Source organism: Anabrus simplex, chromosome 1 (genome assembly GCF_040414725.1).
Source record: "Anabrus simplex isolate iqAnaSimp1 chromosome 1, ASM4041472v1, whole genome shotgun sequence".
Classification (NCBI taxonomy): domain Eukaryota; kingdom Metazoa; phylum Arthropoda; class Insecta; order Orthoptera; family Tettigoniidae; genus Anabrus; species Anabrus simplex.
In genome coordinates this window covers 1375974817-1375997713 of record NC_090265.1, presented here as the reverse complement: position 1 = coordinate 1375997713, position 22897 = coordinate 1375974817, and the positions used below count along the sequence as shown (strand labels likewise).

Below are 22897 nucleotides of genomic sequence, written 5' to 3'. Positions count from 1 at the left end.
TCCAAAGCATTGCAACTAGAAAATGCAAAGTGGTAGAATGTAGTAACAGGTTTATTGCAGCTAATAGCTATTAATCAAAATCAATTATAGTGAAAATCAAAGGTTATTCACTACATAAGTCTTTAAGAGACCTCTGTCTCCTATTACACTACTCAGCGTGATATCGTTCACATTTCTGTCCACATAGTTCACTGATGCACTCTAAGGCTGGCTTGTGGAAGGCTTTAGTTTTACACACTCGGAAGTGGAATCCATGTACTGAGAAATAAGTTATCATATGTTGAAGATCATAGTCAGGCGTTTTCCAGTCTGAAGATGTCATGGCTTCAGTTGCGTAGAACTCAGACCATATTTCTTTCTTCTTCTCTTGGCTTGGTAGGTGGCTGTGGATGGTAGGTGCATCTGTAGTCTTATATCCTCTATATAAAAGGATTCCCTGGCTAATTCATAACTTAGTCTGGGCGGGGCATAACGAAACAAGCACAAAATCTTCTTCACAAAAATTGCCTTTGTTTACTCAATTTCTTTCAAGTTGTTTTTTGGTGAGATAGGGCCAAATGACTTGTATGCCATAGGTTACGATGGGTCTTATATTACTAAAGAAGATCTTCATAGACATGTCAATAGATAGTCTTCGTAGAAGTTTGATATCGCTCATTGCAATTACAGCTGCTGTCGCTCTCTTTATTACATGTTTTGTGAGGGAGGTTCTGGAAGTCTGAAAAGTTACCCTAAGATAGTTGAAATCATTTATGATTTTTAGGGAGACTTGTTCATAGAATAGTTGATCTGTGGCAGCATCTCTACCACCTCTTGTGAATATCATGTGAACCGTTTTGTCCATGTTTAACTGGAATTTGTTTCTTTTTGCCCAGGACACCAGTAGATCCCAGCATTTCTGTAAGTCTTCTAAATTGGAAGAGCCAAGGGCCATATCATATGCATAGGTATGTAGAGAGATTTGCCCTTCAAATCCTTTTAGTATTTCCACGACATCTGCAGTAATCAGGTTGAATAAGAGTGGACCAATCGGGTCACCCTGTAGAACACTTGTCTGGATGATAGGTTGTGAGGACTGAAGATTGTCTCTTACCAACGTAACTACAATACTAGGTAGGCTACTCCGGCGGTTGAAGCTTCCACTGGCTGGAGCGCTATGACATCACGCGATATGAACGATAGTGAGTAAGGTACACAGCTGCAGTACAGCAAGCCTGTCAGTTCTCATGCCTGTGAAACACCTTCTCAGTATTTCATCAAATAATAGTTTGGTTTAGTCCGATCCGATAAGTAACAGTACTTCCAACAGATTTAAAAACGTGAAAATGCATTAAATTTTGTCACGTGCTGATCAGGTAGAGCATCAACTATCAAATACATGACATATAATACGATAAGAAATAAAATATTGCCATGCAACTCAAAATAATTTATTTCTTGATGAAGTAAATATTTATATCAAATGGCATAGGAAAATATACATCATATCGATATATTTATGAAATTATATTAAAGTATTAAAACGTACATGTCAGGAGAATTACTTGATGAACCAGCCCAAAGCTTAGCCTTCTTATTGGCATATTTTCTCCTTACTCTTTACATTAAAATGCCATATCCTAATAAATGCCCTGGTCCTTATGTAGAGACAAATTATTTTGTGATGGAATACTGGAAATTTTGACTTAATAATAGAAATAAGAGTTTTCATTGCGTTTTTGCATCTGGATACAGTCTTACCGTGAAACACACCAAATGAAATTTCGAACTGGGCTATGTTTTTTAACCACTCATGACTGGGATGTGTGAGGCCCCCTTTTGAAATAATTTTTTTGTCTCTTTCTTCGTATTTACTGTATATTGGATCATGGATACTGTATTATATCACGAGCTTCAAAATATATTCTGAAATATTAGTTATTAGCACATAATAATGTTAATGTTATTGGATTTTACGTCCCACTAACTATGTATTTGAGCACCTTCACCACCGGACTGAGACAGGATCGAACCTGCCAAGTTGGGCTAAGAAGGCCAGCGCTCTACCATCGGAGTTGCAACTCAGCCCGGCTATTAGCACATAACAATAATTATAGAAAATATGATTTTCATTCAGGCATTTATATCCTGACACCTTTTTACCGTACCAGCTGTAATAATGGAGATATTCAAGAGTTTATTACAAAGTGTTTCAACAACCAAGCATTGCTGACGAGGAAATATTGTTATGCCATCACAGTAGCAAACTAATAATAATGGCGTATGGCCTCCAGGGAGGCCTGGTGCAGGTCTTTTTTCTAGTAGATGGCCTATTAGGCAACCTGCATGTCTGTGAAGATGAGGGCCCTAACTAGGATGATTTCTAATGTTGGATACGCCACACACACCCTGCCCCCGAGCCATGGAATTAACCGATTAAGGTTAAAATTCCCGACCCGGCCAGGAATCGAACACGGGACCCTCTGAACCGAAGGCCAGTACGCTGACAATTCAGCCAATGAGTCGGACACAGTAGCAAACTTAATTTAATTTCGTGTGGCTATTTCTAGCCGAGTGCAGCTTTTGTAAGGCAGACCCTCTGATGAGGGTCGGCGGCATCTGCGATGTGTAGGTAACTGCGTGTCATTGTGGTGGAGGATAGTGTTATGTGTGGTGTGTGAGTTGCAGGGATGTTGGGCACAACACAAACACCCAGCCCCCAGGCCACTGGAATTAACCAATGAAGGTTAAAATCCCCGACCCGGCCGGGAATCAAACCCGGGACCCTCTGAACCGAAGGCCAGTACGCTGACCATTCAGCCAATGAGTCGGACAGTAGCAAACTAACTGGCTACGATGGTTGTTGTCATTATTGTCTTTATAATACCTATTAATAATCTTGACCATAATGGCCGGTATTGGGTCCATATTGACTTAATCACAATAAATAGAGAGGTGGATGATCCGCCTAGTCAATACTATGTGTTAAATTTTTTAATATTTACCTTTCACCTGAACATTATGTCCAGTACATGTTTTGAGAATATGCACATTCTCTTCTTCAGCTAGTTAAATTAAAATTCCTATACAATAAGACCTAGTGAAAAAGGGGGCCCCCATTAAGAAATCTAAAAACTAAGACCAGTACAATGTAACTTGTTAAAAATTGAAAGATGGGGTGTGGAATTAAATTCCATCTTGGCATATACAATAAAACACAGTAGGATGATGTCTGTATGAATTAAAATGTTGAGCACTGAGTCCTGTTGTGATGTGAGGTCACTGTGTCCTTGGTGTTCCAATACTTTCCTGTAAAATTCAGGTGGGGTGGTATTAAGAATAATATAAAATGAAATAAAAATTTGTTGTCAAGCCGATACCATCCTCCAATTTTTAACAAGTTACATTGTACTGGTATTAGTTTTAGATTTAATGGGGGCCCCCATTTTCACTAGGACTTATTGTATACAGAAATTTTAATTTAACTAGCTGAAGAAGATAATGTGCATATTCTCAAAACATTGTGAAATAACTCATCTCATTTTAATTTTCTTTGTTTGCCTCTCTCCAGTAGAATGGGACTTGTCCACTGCAGTAAGGGAATCTTCAATTCTGGAATAGATTTTTAATTGAATATGGTACTGCCTAATGGTACGTATCCATTATACAGAGGAAATTAATTACATGTTCATGTCTTTAGAATCCCCTTGATGTCTGTTAGCTTAATTGTGTTTCCTATGTTGCTACTGTTTAACTCTGGTTCTCAGATTTTAAATTCCTTTGATATCACCTTTAAACCTGACAGCATTTATATGGTGCACAGAACATCATTTGGGTTCTGAGGGCAGGACTTCCAACCCACCCATGCCTGCGAGCATGGCTATCAATTTGGTCACCTTCAATTGTTTTTTCAGCGTAGTATCCTAATATAAGAGTTATTGTTTTATAGTCCTAGATCTCAAGGGTCACCATATTTGTGAGAAAGGTGACGATTCAGATTAATATCATAAATTACACATTCAAATCATTTTTGTTCTGTACTTAACATCTCTTCAACACGTAGTAAATGTATGTAACATGACCTAATAGGCTGAAAGTTGATTTCTAACCCCAATTTTTGAAGTTTAAGAGTATTTTCTAAATGAACTTCAAGAGTTTAAGTTTAATAAATGATATTTTGAGGAAGGTTGTGGGTTCGGATCCCACTGGTGTCCAGTTGGCCATTTTTGTTCTGTACTTAACATCTCTTCAACACGTACTAAATGTATGTAACACAACCTAATAGGTTAAAAGTTGATTTCGAGAACCTGATAGTCTTAATCAAGAATGCAAGCACCACCAAGTTACATTCCCAGCAGGGTCATCCAGCATCTTCCACACATACTGTTGTCCATCTTTTCATATTACCTTTCATCATCCTTATTTTGTTTGTCTTTCCCTTGTGTGTGTTTATATTTTCTAGTGCAGTTTCTAAACTTTTACCACCTTTATTTATCTGGCTCTCTTCTTACCTACACTTCCCACATCAAGCCTAAAGATCTGTCAGGACTGTCCCTCAATGTATTGAAGTCCGCCCCTCCTGATGAAACCGGGAAGCAGTAACGAGCTTGTCACGTGCTGAGAAGGATGTAGAAAAACTGGAATTGATGAGGAAAGAACCCATCTATTTGAAGACTGCAGTGTATGAAGATGTGGAGATTGTCTTTTTCCTCATGCGTTTTCATGTGTATCCTTGTCTCTTCTTTCTATTGTTCCCTCTTCCCACACTGACCTGTTATGGTTGATTTCGAGAACCTGATAGTCTTAATCAAGAATGCAAGCACCACCAAGTTACATTCCCAGCAGGGTCTTTTTTTCATGTTCCTATCTCTCTCTATAAGCAGTTTCAAAACAGTGTATTCTATCTTGTCCTTAAATTTCTCCTAGTACTCTGCATAAACTCCCATAGCAACTGCAATCAACAGTATTCATAGACCTAAGGAGATTATAGTAAACTGAGTAAGTTGGCTACATGGTTTAGGTCACATAGCTGACAGATTGCATTCAGAAGATGGTGGGGTCGAACCTCACAATCAGCAGCCCCGAAGATGATTTCCCATGGTTTCCCTTTTGCACACCTAGTATATGCTGGGGTTGCTTCCTTCGCAATTCTAGTCTTGTCCTATCCCATCATTGCTATAAGATCTCTCTGAGTCTGTGCGTTTAAAAATAAACAATAAGATTCTAGTAAAATAACTGCATAGAGTTATTCTACATGCAAAATTTTTCTCAGCATTATGATAGGTTTATAATTTACATCACATAAAAATTAATTTTATGTAGGCTACTACTTAATTGTGGTTCTAATCAAGTAACTAGTAATCACGCCCCAAGCAGAAGATAAGATCTACTAAACTGGAGTCATGTTTAGAAGCCTTTCTAGATGGTCATCTGATCCAAGAATTTTTTATATATCATTGTCTTATTACACAGTGTTGAAGCCTTCAAAACGTGGTACTATTGTAAGATGATAAATGTGACATGGAGATATAAGATGTTAAATGCCAAGCATATAGACACTGAACCAATGGAGATTAATTCTTCACACAATCTAGAACCAACGTCTTGCTTGGTGGAGACAAACTTCACTGAAGGAAAACATCCAGAGTGAAACCTAAAAATTACCTTTCTCAAACATATTCTAAATGATATCCAGATGCAGAATTCATGCATCAATGAAGGAAACAAGTAGGTAACAGAATGATCTGGAAATGTTTTATGACAACTGATCAGTCTTAAGACTACAAACCAATGATGATGATGATTTTTTACATAAGATTTTATTCTAATACTCACCTAGTAAGTAGACTTTGAAAGAACATGTTGCACTATTTCCAGCCTGGTCATATGCAACATAGGCTATCACGTAGGTGCCCCAAAGGAGAGTTTGACCAGGGCGATGTCCATTTTTCTCTTCTACTCTGACAATGCCAACATTGTCACTGAAATGTGGCTCATCCCAGGACACAATGGCAGAACCATTCTTTGCAATGACCCATAAATCACCAGGACAGTGTTCAACTCGAGGTGCCACCTATTTGAAAATGAAAATTATTATGTTAATGATTGGAGCTGGTAAAAATATATCAACCCACATTTACTAATCAACCTTGCCTATTAGTGTTATGATATTCTACAAGTTCATATGCTTATCTTAGAGTAAAAGAATTACCTTGTCAACTTGCAACTGCTCACATCGTGGACCACTGTATCCTGGAGGACAAACACGCTGTCCACAGTGTGAGGGTACCACTCGTTCAACACCTCCAAATGTATCATCATAACCTGCCCATGTTAGAGTTAATCCACGGTAGAGTACTGGTTCTGTTCGACAATCTCTCACCTTTAACAGAATGAAAATATATGCCATAGTGTTCAACTGAATGCTTACTCTATGTAAAAAAGAATAACAACAACAATAATAATAATTTTAAAAAATTATTGGTTTTACGTCACTCTAACTACATTTTCAGAGATGCTTATAATAAATGTATATAGTTTATTTATTTATCATATCATAATACAAAGGAATATACATGTTATGTACATAATAGAGGAGAGATACTGCGAGGTCATTAGATTAGAATATGTTACAAATCCAAATCGAGATTGGAAATCCACCAGGCAGCTTCCTTGGATGCTAGATGAAGATCTGTCAAAAGTGCCTTGGAAAGCTCGAAGTAGGTACTCAAAGGCAATATATTGAACTGTTCAGAACAGTCCCTGTTTGGTGAAGTCCGCCATCCTATTTGGTGAATGTAGCACCACATCTGCCTTGATCAATCCTTACTATCCTTATTTGATTGAGTATTCTTCACTGACACCTGGGAAGGTGGAACCCAGCTGGTTGAACGTATAGGTTTTGTATCTTGTATCTTTCCATGGTGTATAGAATTATTTACTTCCTTTTCCGGCTTGAACCGTGTTGTTATTTTCTGTACATTACGTACAGAAAGGTTACGTTTTGAATACATTGCAGTATTCTTTGTCAAGGCGACTGAAATACCTCTACACATTGTGTGATTGCTGCTCGGGAGACTGATTACCTTGGATCGAGTAGGGGTATTTCAGTCGTCTTGACAAGGAATACTGCAATGTATTCGAAATGTTGGCAAACTGTACAGAATGTACAGAAAACAACAACACAGTTCAACCTGGAAAAAGAACTAAATAATACAGGTTTTGAACAATTGCATGGTGTAACAGAGAAAAACATGCTTTCCACCAATGATTCCAGGCATCTGAGATGTTGAAAGAGCTCCAATGTAGGTTGTCTGATGTAAGGTACCAGTAATCAAATCTCCTCTTGAGTTTTTATGATCCTCTTACATAAATCTACTTAATTAAGGCATTTTCTAAATTAACCATTTTGTGGAATAGATTTTATAAAGTTTAGAACTTTAATTTACAGCTGAGATTTACCTGCTTTTGAATCTCATTTGTTACATCCAGAGCTCGTCCCCATACTTGCACCTTAGTAAGATGGCCCTGGAAGCCTGACTCAGTGTATGCTTTTGGATTATCGCTGCTTGGTTTTCCAAGGGTAACCCAACCACTGAAACACAAAGAGAGAAATATAGGACATGAATATTGTATTTTATTACATATATTGAAGGAGAAAGCTGTTGCCTTACAGATGTGACAGGATACTGCTAAAGGCTAAGGGAGATAACCCTGACAGATAATCTTCTCTAATATTAGTTAGCAAGTCAGTTGGACAGTAACTGCAATCACTTTCAATACTTACATGACCCTCAGCAAACAAGGAAGGGGCTCACCAGCAGTATCCAGGAAACTGGAACCGTAAAATGTTGATGATGATGATGATGATGATGACTGAAGACAAATATTTGTACCAGGGATGAGATTGCAATTTAATATTGTTCTGAATTATTTTTGTTTTATGGCTCGTGATGTGGGTTACTGTGGTCGCATCCTAATTCATGAACCATGGGCAATGTCTGAGTGGCCTAGTAATTGGTCCTGAGAGTCGTTACTATGGAATAAGAGTAGGCATCTCAGATATATTCTGAGCCATGGCACTACCTGTTATCACGACTACACAATCCTCTGGTGGTCCCTAACCCGTTCAAGAAGAGATTCTCACTGGAACTCAGTGTAAGTTGGGTAGCATCCTGCTTCACAGAATTTACTGAGCTCAGAATGTTTTAAGCAAGCCTCGGACCTATAGGAGTAATGGAGTACTACAACTCCTAAATAGCCTTATAATCATATGAAGAGCTCTGTATGGTAACCTTTATTTACAACCACATGAATGTGATTACACCAATGAAGATCTTTTCTTATGTTAACGCCTAGGAACTTATAGTGATTCCCATGAGGTACTTTTACCCCATCAACACAGTAATTAAAACTGAGAGGACTTTCCTCTTGGTGAAACAACCTGACTTTTCACTCTGTTTACCATAGCAAGCTCAGATCAAGTTCTTGCTACTAGGCATAGAGTTAGCCACCCAAGCTTCAGATACAAAAGCTGCTGTCCTGGGCTCTCTCTCTTTCTCTCATCATCTTCACCATCATCTAACTCAAATGGTTCATTTAGATGAGATGCAAAAGCAGCATATTCAACATCATCTATGTCAGTCATTTCATCACAGTCAATAGATTACAGTCACTATCTTCACCTCCAGACTCGATATCTAGCATAGACGATAAATAATGTAATATTTCATCACACAATAAATAATGTAATATTTCATCAGACAATAAATAATGTAGGCTAATATTTCATTACATGATTGAAAACGTTTATGAGCCGTAATAATGTTAAATATGGAATTTCCTGGAACAACAGATTATGGTTTTATACATACATAGCTCGACTGTGATAAACGTTTCAACTCACAAAGAAGTAGAACATACTGCTGACTAAATACATCTGAGTTCTATGAATCCTCACGTATACACACCCCTTGTTCATTAATGATTCCTGGAACCTGTTTCTGTCTTGAAACAACTATACATACCCTTCCATTTTTCCTTAAGTCCAGTTCCCTGGCTGAATGGTCAGCATACTGGCTATCGGTTCAGAGGGTCCCAGGTTCAATTCCTCACCCGGCCAAGGATTTTAACTAATATAATTAATCTGAAGATCTAGCTTTTCACTATTCTTAGCTTTAGCGGAAGAGAGGAAGTTCATTGAAGTTCGAAACCTATGAATCCACTAGCGGTACTGAAAAGCAGGTAGGTTTCAATAGCTTTTCCATACTTATTTTATCTATCTATCTATCTATCTATCTATCTATCTATCTGTCTGTCAGTCAGTCAGTCAGTCAGTCAGTCAGTCAGTCAGTCAGTCAGTCAGTCAGTCACCATTGATCTTCATTTAGGGCTGTTGCCCAGGTGACAGATTCCCTATCAGTTATTTAATTATTATATGATTTCAAAGAACATCTTCTTTGGTAATTTATTACAATCCCTAATTTCTCTTTCTATAAATAAATATATATTAGCCCCAATTTTTCCCCTCGAATTCAAACTTCATCTTCATATTATGATCTCTTTCTTATTTTTAAAAACAGCAGAACCAAAGGAGGGACAGAATTTGACATGGAATAATGAAGAATGCATATAAACAATCTGTCATTAGATTTATATCTGAGAATTTCAATTTTTCTCTAAAAATGTGCGATAATTTCCTCGTCATAATTATGTTAATGCATAAATTAAAGGTAACAAAACAAAAATAATATATATAATATTTATAGTTTCTCCTTTCTTCAATATATAAAATCTAGTTTTGGATATAGCTTACAGAAATATTAATATTGGGAAGCCAAACAAAATTGCTCCAAATACAGCCATTGATGTGTTGGGTAGGTTGAACAGTAAGCATTCTCATGACATGATAGTGAACTTATCAAGAAAACAGAAAGGGTTATGGTTGGAGTTTTAGGGTTATTAATTTTTTCAACTCATTCTTGTTGTTCAGATAAGTAGAGTTTTGTTTAAATACTATAAGTTAGATCATTCCATGTTAAGAAAACAGTATTGCTCTTATGACAACATGGTTGCCATTTCGAACGGCTTTGCTCACCATCATGGGAAGACGGCGGCACGTAAATTTGTAAAACTCATATTTAAGTTCAAGGTAAACTGGGCAAGAAACTAAGCTGAAAATTAATTTTATGAACTCAATGGACTGGGGGTTTACAGGGGGCTCATTTTGGTATTTACAACATAATGGGAAAACTGTGGCATATACATTGGTGACACTCTGTATTTAAGTTCAAGATAAGTACGCATGGATATAACAACTACTGCAAATAACATACTCATCACATTAATAGACGACTTCTCTACAACAGTGATAAGCTGCCATGATTCACAGTGTAAACGGATTACACGTTACCTTGAACCAGCAGAGAGACACAGAAAGAAAATGAAGGAAGGCAACAAAGCGATGGCTGTTCCCACCATTGTGCAATGTAAAGTACATTATACGTAATATTCATTAATCACAAGGAATTGTGTGTCTAACAGGGGGTGAGTTTGCTCCTTGTAGGTCCATAAGAGCAATACTGTTTTCTTAATGTGGAATGATCTACAGGTTTAAATATACTTATGAAGAAACTTGGCTATTTTCAGATGAAGAGGTAGTGAATTAGATTTATCAAAGTATTGTAAACATAAGGTGCTCATGTCTTTGATATTAACCCTGACAGTAACACCTTACGTTTTTCTGACGTGTTGTGAGAATGAATGCCATCTATTCCTCTTAAGGAGGGGAGAGTTATCCCCTCCACCACCTCTATTCCTTGTTCATTCCATCTGGTAACTTTAATGTAACTTTAAATAATAGGCTTTGAGTGACACGTCTTTGAAACGTGTGGTGTAACTAAAACGATATTTATAGACTTGTTACTATCAGGGTTAATGTTAACATCTTGGTTCAGACAGAGGTCACAACACAGTATAGATCAAGTACTGGCATGATTCCTAGAAACAGCAACAGATCAGTGATAAATATGATATGGAAAAGTGATCAGAAAGAAGAAAATGTTTTCTTCTTCTTCTTCTTCTTCTTCTTCTTCTTCTTCTTCTTCTTCTTCTTCTTCTTCTTCTTCTTCTTCTTCTTCTTCTTCTTCTTCTTCTTCTTCTTCTTCTTCTTCTTCCTGCCCCATCGATGTGAGGATCTTCAAAAGGCAGACGTATTCAGTCAGCAGTATGTAAATATTGTTGGTTACACAGATAATGTCCAGAGAGAAGAGGTGACTAATACTAAAGAAGTATTAAAATTTACCTGTGGTAACAATGACATTTACAATAAAATACAAAAGATGAAAACTAGAAAAGCATCTGGAATTGATAATATTTCTGGGGATATACTAAAGACAATGGGGTGGGATATAGTACCATATCTGAAGTACTTATTTGATTATTGTTTGCATGAAGGAGCTATACCAAATGAATGGAGAGTTGCTATAGTAGCCCCTGTGCATAAAGGAAAGGGTGATAGACATAAAGCTGAAAATAAGAGGCCAATCAGTTTGACATGCATTGGATGTAAGCTTTGGGAAAGCATTCTTTCTGATTATATTAGACATGTTTGTGAAATTAATAACTGGTTTGATAAAAGACAGTTTGGGTTTAGGAAAGGTTATACCACTGAAGCTCAACTTGTAGGATTCAAGCAAGATATAGCAGATTTCCTGGATTCAGGAGGTCAAATGGATTGTATCGTGATTGACCTATCTAAGGCATTTGATACGGTAGATCATGGGAGGCTACTGGCAAAAATGAGTAGTGACTGAATGGGTGGCTATGTTTCTAGAAAATAGAACTCAGAGAATAGGTGAAGCTTTATCTGTACCTGTAATAATTAAAAGGGGAATTCCTCAAGGCAGTATTATTGGACCTTTATGTTTTCTTATATATATATATCAATGATATGTGTAAAGAAGTGGAATCAGAGATAAGGCTGTTTGCAGATGATGTTATTCTGTACAGAGTAATAAATAAGTTACAAGATTGTGAGCGGCTGCAGGGTGACCTCGATAGTGTTGTGAGATGGACGGTGGGCAATGGTATGATGATAAATGGGGTTAAAAGTCAGGTTGTGAGTTTCACAAATGGGTAAAGTCCTCTCAGTTTTAATTACTGCGTTGATGAAGTTTAAGTTCCTTTTGGGGATCATTGTAAGTACCTAGGTGTTGATATAAGGACAGATCTTCATTGGGGTAATCACATAAATATGATTGTAAATAAAGGGTACAGATCTCTGCACATGGTTATGAGGGTATTTAGGGGTTGTAGTAAGGATGTAAATGAGAGGGCATATAAGTCTCTGGTAAGACCCCAACTAGAGTATGGTTCCAGTGTATGGGACCCTCACTAGGATTACTTGATTCAAGAACTGGAAAAAATCCAGCGTTACAAAAATGTACCAAAGTTTGGGATGAGAAGACTTGGGAGAAAGGAGACTAGCTGCTAGACTAAGTGTATGTTCTGAGCTGTCAGTGGAGAGATGGCATGGAATGACATCAGTAGATGAATAAGTTTGAGTGATGTCTTTAAAAGTAGGAAAGATCACAATATGAAGATAAAGCTGGAATTCAAGAGGACAAATTGGGGCAAATTTTTGTTTATAGGCAGGGGAGTTAGGGATTGGAATAACTTACCAAGGGAGATGTTCAATAAATTTCCAATTTCTTTGCGATCATTTAAGAAAAGGCTAGGAAAACAACAGATAGGTAATCTGCCACCTGGGCGACTGCCCTAAATGCAGATCATTAGTGATTGATTGATCTAGGGTTGGCACTAATATGTATTTGACATAGTTTTTTGGCTGGATGCCATCCTGATGCGAATCATAAGTGAAGGGTTGCATCCACTATCGTGTATTTCTGTGCTGGTTTGTAGTGCAATGCGTTGCATGTAAATGCAGATGTGTATTACGGAGGTCGAGTCATAAGTCATAGCAACTATTTTCTCTCTCGTGAACAGGAGATAACACGGAATATCTAAGATATGCATTTGGAAACGTACAGTATGTACTTGCATATGATGTCACTAGATGGTGTAGGTAAACAACAGTGTGGGTCTAAGCATGCCCCCAATTTCAGTGTGTGAGTGAGAGCATTACAAAATGGAAGTCAGCAAGCAGGAGCAACGATCATATATTAAAATAGCAGTTCTCCGCAGCAGAAATGCACGCCAATGCCATGCAGAACTGCGGGAAGCATTAGGTGTGTGACTATGATCTAATTCCCAAAGTCAAGGAGCCATTACGTGGACAACGGTTTGCTAACAAAGAGGACATCGTAACAGCATTTAGGAGAGAGTTATCACACGTTAGCGATACACATGCAGTGAATGGTATTCAGCGCCTGCCCCACCACTGGTAACCTGGTAACGCACAGTGGAAACCTTGGGTGATTATTTCGAAGGTCTGTAGCAAGTGGAGACCTGTCCTTTGTACGTATTCTTGTATATTTGCTGTCTATACCATAATAAAATAATGTTTTTGGTTTTTTTTTTTCTATTGGCTTTACGTCGCATCGACACAGATAGGTCTTACGGCAACGATGGGACAGGAAAGGGCTAGGACTGGGAAGGAAGTGGCCGTGGCCTTAATTAAGGTACAGCCCCAGCATTTGCCTGGTGAAAATGGGAAACCACAGAAAACCATCTTCAGGGCTGCCAACAGTGGGATTCGAATATTTCCAAATGCATATATTAGATTTTCTGTGTGTTCTCCTGTTCACGAGAAAAAAATAGTTGCCATGACTTATGACTTGACCCTCGTATGACGAACGCAAAAACAGCCATCCTCGAGCTAGAGGAATTAACAATACACAGTTAAAATCCCCAATCTAGCCCGGAATCAAACCGTGAGGCTTTCTGATCTGAAGGCCAGTGTGCTGACCATTAGCCAAAGAGCTGGATGAGAAAGAGAAGTAATATTAAGTGGAAATCAAGGTGAGAATAAGATGATGTAGAGAAAGAGCTGCAAAAGAAAGAAGTGAAAAGATGGAGAGCCATCATGTTGGCGAAGGAGCATGGACTACAGTTGTAAATGAAACAGTGGTCAAACTCTAGGAATTATAACCATATGCTAAAGTGAACTGATAAAAGAAAATAACTAAGATCATACTGAACTAAATGAATCATAATAAAATTGTATCACTTAATTTTCCACTGAGAATAATTTTTCTAAGTTATAATACAGTCGAACCTCCCTTCGGCGGACACCGTCGGTTCCGAGGAAAATTGTCCGTATAGTGAGGTGTCCGCTGAAAAAGGGTGTCCGTTAGGGCAGGTTCGACTGTATATGATAGTAATTTAGTGTGACTACTGCTAGTCTAGTGTAGGCATTTCATGGCAATTCCTCTGATGATGGTGGTTAGTATCTGCTGTATACAGGAACCCATGTGCAAATGTGATGGAGAATATTTCTTTGTGTGGTGTGAGTTGCAAGAATATTGGGGACAGTACAAACACCCAGTCTGTGAGCCAAGGGAATTAACCATTTCAGATTAAAATCCCTTGACCTGGCTGGGATTTAATCCAGGACCCAGAGGACAGAAGGCCAAATTACAATACACTCAACCATGCAGCCACACAATGACCTGTAAAATCTAATATTATTTCAATTGTTTAGCTATTGGAGAGTGGGGGACGTGATTAAATGATTAACTCAGTGGCTTATCTGCTAGCTTTGTACACAGAAGGCTGTGGTTCAAATCCCATTCAATTCTTGGTTGAGCTTTTCATCCCAAAAATCATGCAATGAAAGTAAGGGCATCTGGCCTTAAACCTCTTGTCAAAACCATGGTGAACCTGGGTGACTCCAGTGATACCAAAAATACCTAGGATAAGCTGAAGAAAGTTGAGATACTTAATTGTGTTGACTGTTGTGGCATCATTTCCAGAGGAAAGAAAATATAAAGATATCAACAAAAACAAAGTTTAGCACTTACTATTGTGGGAGTTTTCTTCCTCCTCCATAGCCTTCCACTTTGCTAGCTATAAGACCTTCTGTTATTAAAGTCAAATCACCTCCTTTTTCTCCGTCCCATACCACAGCAATATGATGCCACTGACCATCATTGATGGTGGCATATTCTCGGAATCCGAGGTAAACATCTTGAAGGTCAGAGAACAAAGACACCTGTACTCCATTACTGTGAGCTTGTATCATGACACGTCGCCCACTAGGAACGTGCGCTGATCTAAAATAGAAAGAAATTTATATTATAAGAGTTTTAATTCATTAAGTGTTGTATAAAGGTTTTAACAGCTGTACAGTATGAATAACTAATGAATAGTTAATAATGAATAATTATCTCAGAAATCAAATGTCAAATGAGCATGAGCATGGATATATAAGACATATAAAGGGATAAGAGCATGCATGCTCAAAGTCATGCAAAAATAAGTCATATGATATAATAATAATGATGATGATAATAATAATAATAATAATAATAATAATAATAATAATAATAATAATAATAATAATAATAATAATAATTTATTTTATTTATTTTACATTTTATGGCCTACATTGGATTACTCTAGTCAATTATACAAAGGATTTCTTGATTTCCTATCAGCCCAATATTTTTTTCATTTTGAGAGATGCTGCCTTTCCTTTGTTTTGTTGATGATAATAATAATAATAATAATAATAATAATAATAATAATAATAATAATAATAATAATAATAATAATAATAAATAAAGTTGTGCCCTTGTCTCAAGGTGGTGAAGTTCTTTTCAGGCACACTGTCAATTGAGGTGAGCTGCATGTACCATTTTAGCCACATACAAGTCCTCCTTCCATTCTTAAATCACTGGCAGTACCAGGAATTGAACCTGGTCCACCGAGGACGGCAGCTAATAGTGCTAAGCATTATGCTATGGAGGTGGCCATAATTTATTCTTATGTATTCTGTACTGTTTATTTTTTATCTTGTCACAATATTAAAATTAAAGTGGAAGAACTTACGTAACACTGTAAAGTGTATAGAAGATGCCTCCTTCATCCTTTTGAGTAAACTGGACCCACATAGCTATTGTAAGACTTGTTTTACTCCCAAGGTAAAATGGTACAGCCAATGAAGCACTGCTTCGTGATGGATCACTGAAGTACAGATCATAATCCACTTGAATGGCTGAAATAAGAAAAAGCCCAAAATAACATTAGTATGATTTCTGCGATTTTGAAATATTATCCCATGGTGCTAAAATCCTGATGGGTCTTGGCCCAGCAAATGACTCCTGCTCAATAATTTTGAAATATTATTATTAAATAAACTGGTACCTCTTGTTATTGTATTTGCAAGTTCAAAAAAACTTAAGAATTTACTTGAAATGAAAAACTAGGAAAGGGGAGTTAGGGAAAATGAAGGAGAAAACAGGTGATGAATATAAGGATTTACCTGTACCTAAAACTCAACACTCAAAGTAAGATTTATTTGATATTAGCTGATGTACCCGTGCTTTGCTACAGAATTCTACATTTGGTAAAGAAGAAAGTTATCTAACTCTACAGCTATTTACCACCAATATTCAGGCAGGCTGTTATACTCAGTACGCAGCAGTAATCCCATCTACCGGAGATGAGTGGCAGTATAAGAGACAAAGAATATCACAACAAACAATTGTCAATGTAATGTTATTGTTGATCAATTTTATGAGCTTTCAATATTGTAGGCTTTCACATTTAGTTTTCTTCTGACTCTGAAATACCACTCTTATCATAATCGGTATGGTAAAACTGAATAAAACATAAGTGATCAGAAATTGTATTCTCTTTAACTTTTGTTATGTAGTACTTTTTGATTTCCTGACCCAGTCGAATGACTGGACACAGGCTGTGGATTTTCATTTTCATTTCATTTCATTTCATTTCATTTCATGTAGTACTTTTCGATAGGACAGATAACATAGGTATTTAAAAATTAAACTTTAGGTGCTTTCCCCTAAACTATCATTTCATCCTGGATGAATAAAATTGTTTATAGCTTACACTGTAATTTCTTATTCCCTGACTCTATATAGCGATTCTCATTAAATTCTGCTTACCCATTTTCTCGTGGCTCGGCGCTGATGCGGACTTAGCAACAAAAATACAAATTCATGAATATCCCTCTTATCATAAATAGTACGGTAAAAATGTATAAGACATAAATGATTGGAAAATTTATTCTATATAACTTTAGTTATGTAGTATTTATCGAAAGGACCACTAATAACATAAATAATTGAGAATTAAATTTTAGTCCTTCCCCTAAAGTACCATTTCACTCAGCGTGAATAAAATTATTTATGGCCTAGATTGTAGTGGCTCATTCGCTGACTTTACATACCAATTTTCATTAAATATTTTTCAGCTGTTTTCTCGTGATGCGTGTACATACGTACAGACAGACAGAAATTACGGAAAAGTAAAAACTACATTTCCTTGTTACTGCGGATATGACTGATACAGAAATGCCATTCTTTTTAAATTCTGAGCAATGTACAGACAAAACTCTTATTATATATATATATATATATAGATGGTTAAGTAAAATACTTCTTATGTTAACACATTTTGAAATTAAACATTTTCTGTAAAAATGGATTGTTATATTAGCCCTGTGTACTAATATTGTTTTCCATGAAACATCACATAAACACTCCATTATATTAATTCTCTTTCAGATTTACCAAACCTAAAGGACTTACAATATTTTGGTACACCTGTAATATATATATAATTCAATATATAAACAATATTAAATTGTAAAATGAAACTGTTATTTTTCAAAACGAAACAAAACAAAGCAAAGAAAAAATTCTCCTTACTTTTTCGGCAGTCATCTCCAGTAAGGTTAAAGGGACATTGGCAGTAGAATTTGCCAGTGAGATCAATACAAGTGGCAGATGGTGGACAAGAATTCTCCTTGCAGTCTATGATGTCTTCCTCACAGTTCTTTCCTGCAAAAGATGCAAATAAAATTATTTATATCATACTAGCTGTAGTACCCATTGTTGCCGGGACAATTATATAGAATGTGAAAAGTTATCTAACCCCCCAGCTACATCCCACCAATATTCAGGCATGCTGTTTTACTCGGGATGCAGCAGTAATCCCATCTATCGGAGATGAGTGGCATCAGGAAGAGACAAATCATAAATCGCAACCATGGTCAATCTAATGGTATTGTTGATCGGTTTTATGTCCGGCTCCATGGCTAAATGGTTAGTGTACTGGCCTTTGGCCACAGGGGTCCCAGGTTCGATTCCCGGCAGGGTCGGGAATTTTAAGCATAATTGGTTAATTTCTCTGACACGGGGGCGGGGTTTATGTAATGTCTTCATCATCATTTCATCCTCATCATGACGCGCAGGTCGCCTACGGGAGTCAAATCAAAAGACCTGCATCTGGCGAGTCGAACTTTTCCTTGGACTCCCGACACTAAAAGCCATACGCCATTTATTTTATTTTATCGGTTTTATAAGCTGTCAATATTGTAGGCCTTCACATTTAGTTTTCTTCCATCTCTGGGATATTAGAGCATCTTATGTAAAGGCAGTCATTCCTTTTTATAATCATCTTCACAATTTTCCTTGTTGATATGGAATGATGACCACATGGTTTTACACTTTAAGAAATGACAAAAACCATTGCCAGTAAACACGATTAAACAATATTTCCATGTAAGCAATGCTTGGTTTTGACATGAACTAAGCAACAATAGTCTAAATTCATGAATTCTATTATCATAGCAGTCCAGTAAAACTGTATAAGACATAAATGATTGAAACTTGTATCCTCAATAACTGTATGCAATACTTTTCAATAGGACCTATAACATAGGTATTTAAAAATTAAATTTTAGTCATCTTCCCCTAAACTACCATTTTTTTCCAGTGTGAATAAAATTTATTTATAGCCTAGACTGTAGTACCATATTCCCAGACTTTACATACCAATTTTCATTAAATTCTGTTCACCCATTTTCTCATTGTTCGGCATTGATATGGACTTAACAACAAAAATGAAAATTCATAAATTTCTCTGTCATCATAGTTGGTATGGTAAAAAATGATATAGACATAAATGATCGGAAATTTAATTCTGTATAACTTTACTTTTGTAGTATTTATCGATAGGGCCACTAATAACATAAATATTTGGGAATTAAATATTAGGCTTTCCCTAAACTACCCTTTCACTCACCATGAATAAAATTATTTATAGCCTTGATTGTAGAGCATCATTCCCCAACTTTACCAGGTGTATGCATAAGTCTTTTCCGGTTTCACTAAGGATCACAGAGACAATAATTGAGACAGGATGAATACATAGGTCTCATTTCATCAACCCATTAACTCTCACATTGTTTTAACATCATTTTAATTTAATTTATATTCAGATAGTCTTTAAAAGGAACAATGTACCTGAAAATAATGTATTCAGAAACTTAGCGATTCACTTAAGCTTAACAACAGCTGAAGATGTTCTCAAGTGAGAACGAAATACGTACCGTTTATAATTAATAATTTGCTAAAAAGCAAATAAAAAGTATCAAAAAGGTGGAAGATTTTCAATTATTGTAAGTCTCTGTGATTAGAATTTGATATGGAAAATGAAGCTGATTACTTGCATTTCACTAAGGATGACGTCAGCAAACAGTATGCAGCGTATGAATTTGACACATAGCCAGTTTGTTCGTCTGACATTAACCTACCAACACACACAGGTTGAGTCCGCCAAATACTAGCTTTGTGCTTGAAAAAGAACATTGCTTTTCTTATTTAATCAAAAGAAAAAAGCTGTAGAAAGTCATTGTTTGCTTATAGAAACACATGGTGAACATGCTCCATCGAAAAAAACATGTGAGACATGGTTTCGACAATTTAAACGTGGTGATTTCAATGTGAAAGACAGTACGCGCTCTGGTAGACCTCAAAAGTGCAAAGACGAGCAATTGCAGGGACTACTGGATGATGACCCAACTCAAACTCAACAAAAATTGGCACAAGCATTAAATTTCTCACAAGAAACAATCAGCAGGCGTTTATGAGCAATGAGGAAGACCAATAAACTCGGTAAATGGGTCTCACACGATTTGAATGAACGGCAAATGGAAAATCGTAAAGAGCCGGTCCTTCAACACCAAGGCCAAATTGCTTCGGCAAGAAGATCATGCTTTGTGTCTGGTGGGACCAGAGCGGTATTGTGTATTATGAACTCCTGAAGCCCGGCAAAATCGTTAATACACAACGCTATTGACAACAAATGATTAATTTAAATCACGCATTGATCGAAAGACGACCAGAATGGGGCAGAAGTCATGGCAAAGTGATTTTGTTACACGGTAATGTGCCGTCTCACACAGCAAAACCGGTGAAAGACACCTTGAAATCTCTTGGATGGAACATCCTTCCACACCCGCCGTACTTCCCTGACCTGGCGCCATCTGATTATCATCTCTTCGTATCAATGGGGCAGGCGCTTGCAGAGCAGCACTTTAGCAATTTCAAGGAAGTTGGAAAATGGCTCAACAAAGGTTTGCCGCAAAAGACAAGCAGTTTTCCTGGCATGGTATTCATAACTTACATGAAAGATGGGCGGAGTGTGTAAAAGCCAATGGCCAATATTTTCAATAAACAAAAAATGTATTTCCCTTGCAAATTACGTGTTTTCTTTACCACAAAAACTGGTAAAAACTTATGCATACACCTGGTACATACCTATTTTCATTAAATTCTCTTCAGCCATTTTTATGTGATGCACATACCTACACACATACAGACAGAGATGACAGAAAATTAAAAAGTGCATTTCCTTGTTACTGTGGACATGACCGATACATAAATACCATTTTTTAAAATTCTGAGCATAGTACAGACAAAACTCTTATTTTATAGTATTTCACAGTATTAATTTCCCATTTCAATCTTCTCGTTCTTCTTCTTCTAGTGCTTTTCTCATACCTGTGGGGTTGTAGGTGCAACTGCATTGCATATGTAGATTTGATCCTGTTTTATGGCCAGATGCCCTTCCTGATGCCAACCCTATGTGGAGGGATGTAATCATTACTGCGTGTTTCTGTGGTGGTTGGTAGTGTGATGTGTTGTCTAAATATCAGGAGGAGAGTTGTGGGACAAACACAAACACTCAGTCTCCGAGCCAGAAGAATTAATCAGACATGATTAAAATCCCTGTCCTGACCAGGAATTGAACCTGGGACTGTCTGAACCAAAGGCCTCAATGCTGACAATTCAGCCAAGGAGTTGGAGAACTTCCCATTTCATGAAGTGTTATTATAAATAAATAAATAAATAAATAAATAAATAAATAAATAAATATTTTTCTGTCACAAAGTTCTGTATTTTGAGCAGTTTAAGTAATGTGTGCCAACAAAAAATATTAAAACATAGTTAAGATTAGAATAATAAATAAATAAATAAATAAATAAATCAGAAAAACACATTATCTTGGAAAGAATGCCAGTAACTTCAAAAAATAAATTAAATCAATAAGAAATCAGTATAATATTATTTTTCTTCTTCTTAGACATTGAGTCAATTTACAATGAAGAAATTAACAGTACAACTAGCAGAACATAATGAAGATTACAAAAAAAATTCTGGTTTCTACTGTAAATTTGTTAATCATCATCTAAAGACTGAATACTGACCTGTATATCCTTCTGGACAGACACATTTGTATCCAGGCCCATGGTCAATACATGTTGCTCCATTTTGGCAGGCACCAGCAGCACAGGCATCATACTCATACTGACAGCCAATTCCTGTGTAATCTTCTGAACATGTGCAGTTCAGCCCTGATCCAAAGTCTTGGCAATGTCCACCATGCATGCAAGGGTTACCAATGCACCTCTCAGGAGCAGTTTCACAGTTCTTACCATCAGTGCCAGATGGACAACTGAAATAGAGTCAAGTATAGTGGTCATAAGAGTGGAAATAAATAACTGTACTCAAGACAGAAAATGTCTAATAAAATATCAAAGATATCTGGAGTTCATAAATCTCTGAACTAAACTGTGTAAGTCTACAATATAGATATATCATATTTTATTGTTCATTGTTTTCCTGGTATGTAAGTAAGTATATAATTTATTTCTGTATTCAACTTGATTGTATGGGCCATACGCTGAATAAAAAATTTCAAAGAATTCATCAGGCAATTATAGACCATTATAGTGATATTTATGATATATTTAATACCAAGCTATCAGAACTAGGAAATGAGAAAAGGAAAACTTAATAAGCAAACAAATTAACCATCCTACATCAGAGTAAAAAGAAGAAGAATTGGTGTTATTTTATTTTCACTGCTTTTCTTTCACCAAAATTAGTAGTAGAATGATTTAGGATGCTTGTACACTATTTGTACTGTACTGTTATTCATTCCTAGTTACACTCTGCAGGTTGCTTCAATAAACTATATTACAATCACTTGAGATCAAGCCGTTTAATTCTAAGCACTCATTAATGGAATACCTTATCATGCATTGATCAAAAAGATTTGCAGAGGCCCTTCTTACATCTTTCATCACAGAACATAATCTGCCTGTAAATTGCACCAACTAGGCGAGGCCTTTGTTTTGCAAGATGTTTCTAGATTTGAAAATCACTAAACGATATGAATGTACTAACAGTAGCTATCTTTACAGAAAGGTGCATGGAAGAAAAGGAGAAAATAGTATCACATTTGCAGGTGAATGAGGGGCTGCCTGGCCGAGGCGGTAAAGGCGTGCTCGGCTCCCCCGGAAGGACATGGGTTTGAATCCCCAACAGGAAGTCGTAAAATTTAAGAAACGAGATTTCCACTTCCGGAGGTGCACATGGCCCTGAGGTTCACTCAGCCTACACCAAAAATGAGTACCAGGTTA

At 36.7% G+C, this 22897-nt stretch overlaps 1 protein-coding gene across 1 annotated transcript in view; it reads right to left on the bottom strand.

Annotated features, from left to right (window-relative positions):
* The window catches only part of LOC137497030 (uncharacterized), a 183082-nt gene that overhangs the window by 54431 nt on the left and 105754 nt on the right, over window positions 1-22897 (bottom strand). Inside the window, exons 41-47 of the mRNA XM_068225510.1 lie at window positions 21680-21927; window positions 17835-17966; window positions 15991-16156; window positions 14961-15212; window positions 7441-7573; window positions 6191-6361; window positions 5815-6052 (exon numbers count right to left, since the gene is read on the bottom strand). Coding sequence (XP_068081611.1) covers window positions 5815-6052; window positions 6191-6361; window positions 7441-7573; window positions 14961-15212; window positions 15991-16156; window positions 17835-17966; window positions 21680-21927 — 1340 coding nt within the window. The remainder of the gene's footprint in view (window positions 1-5814; window positions 6053-6190; window positions 6362-7440; window positions 7574-14960; window positions 15213-15990; window positions 16157-17834; window positions 17967-21679; window positions 21928-22897) is intronic.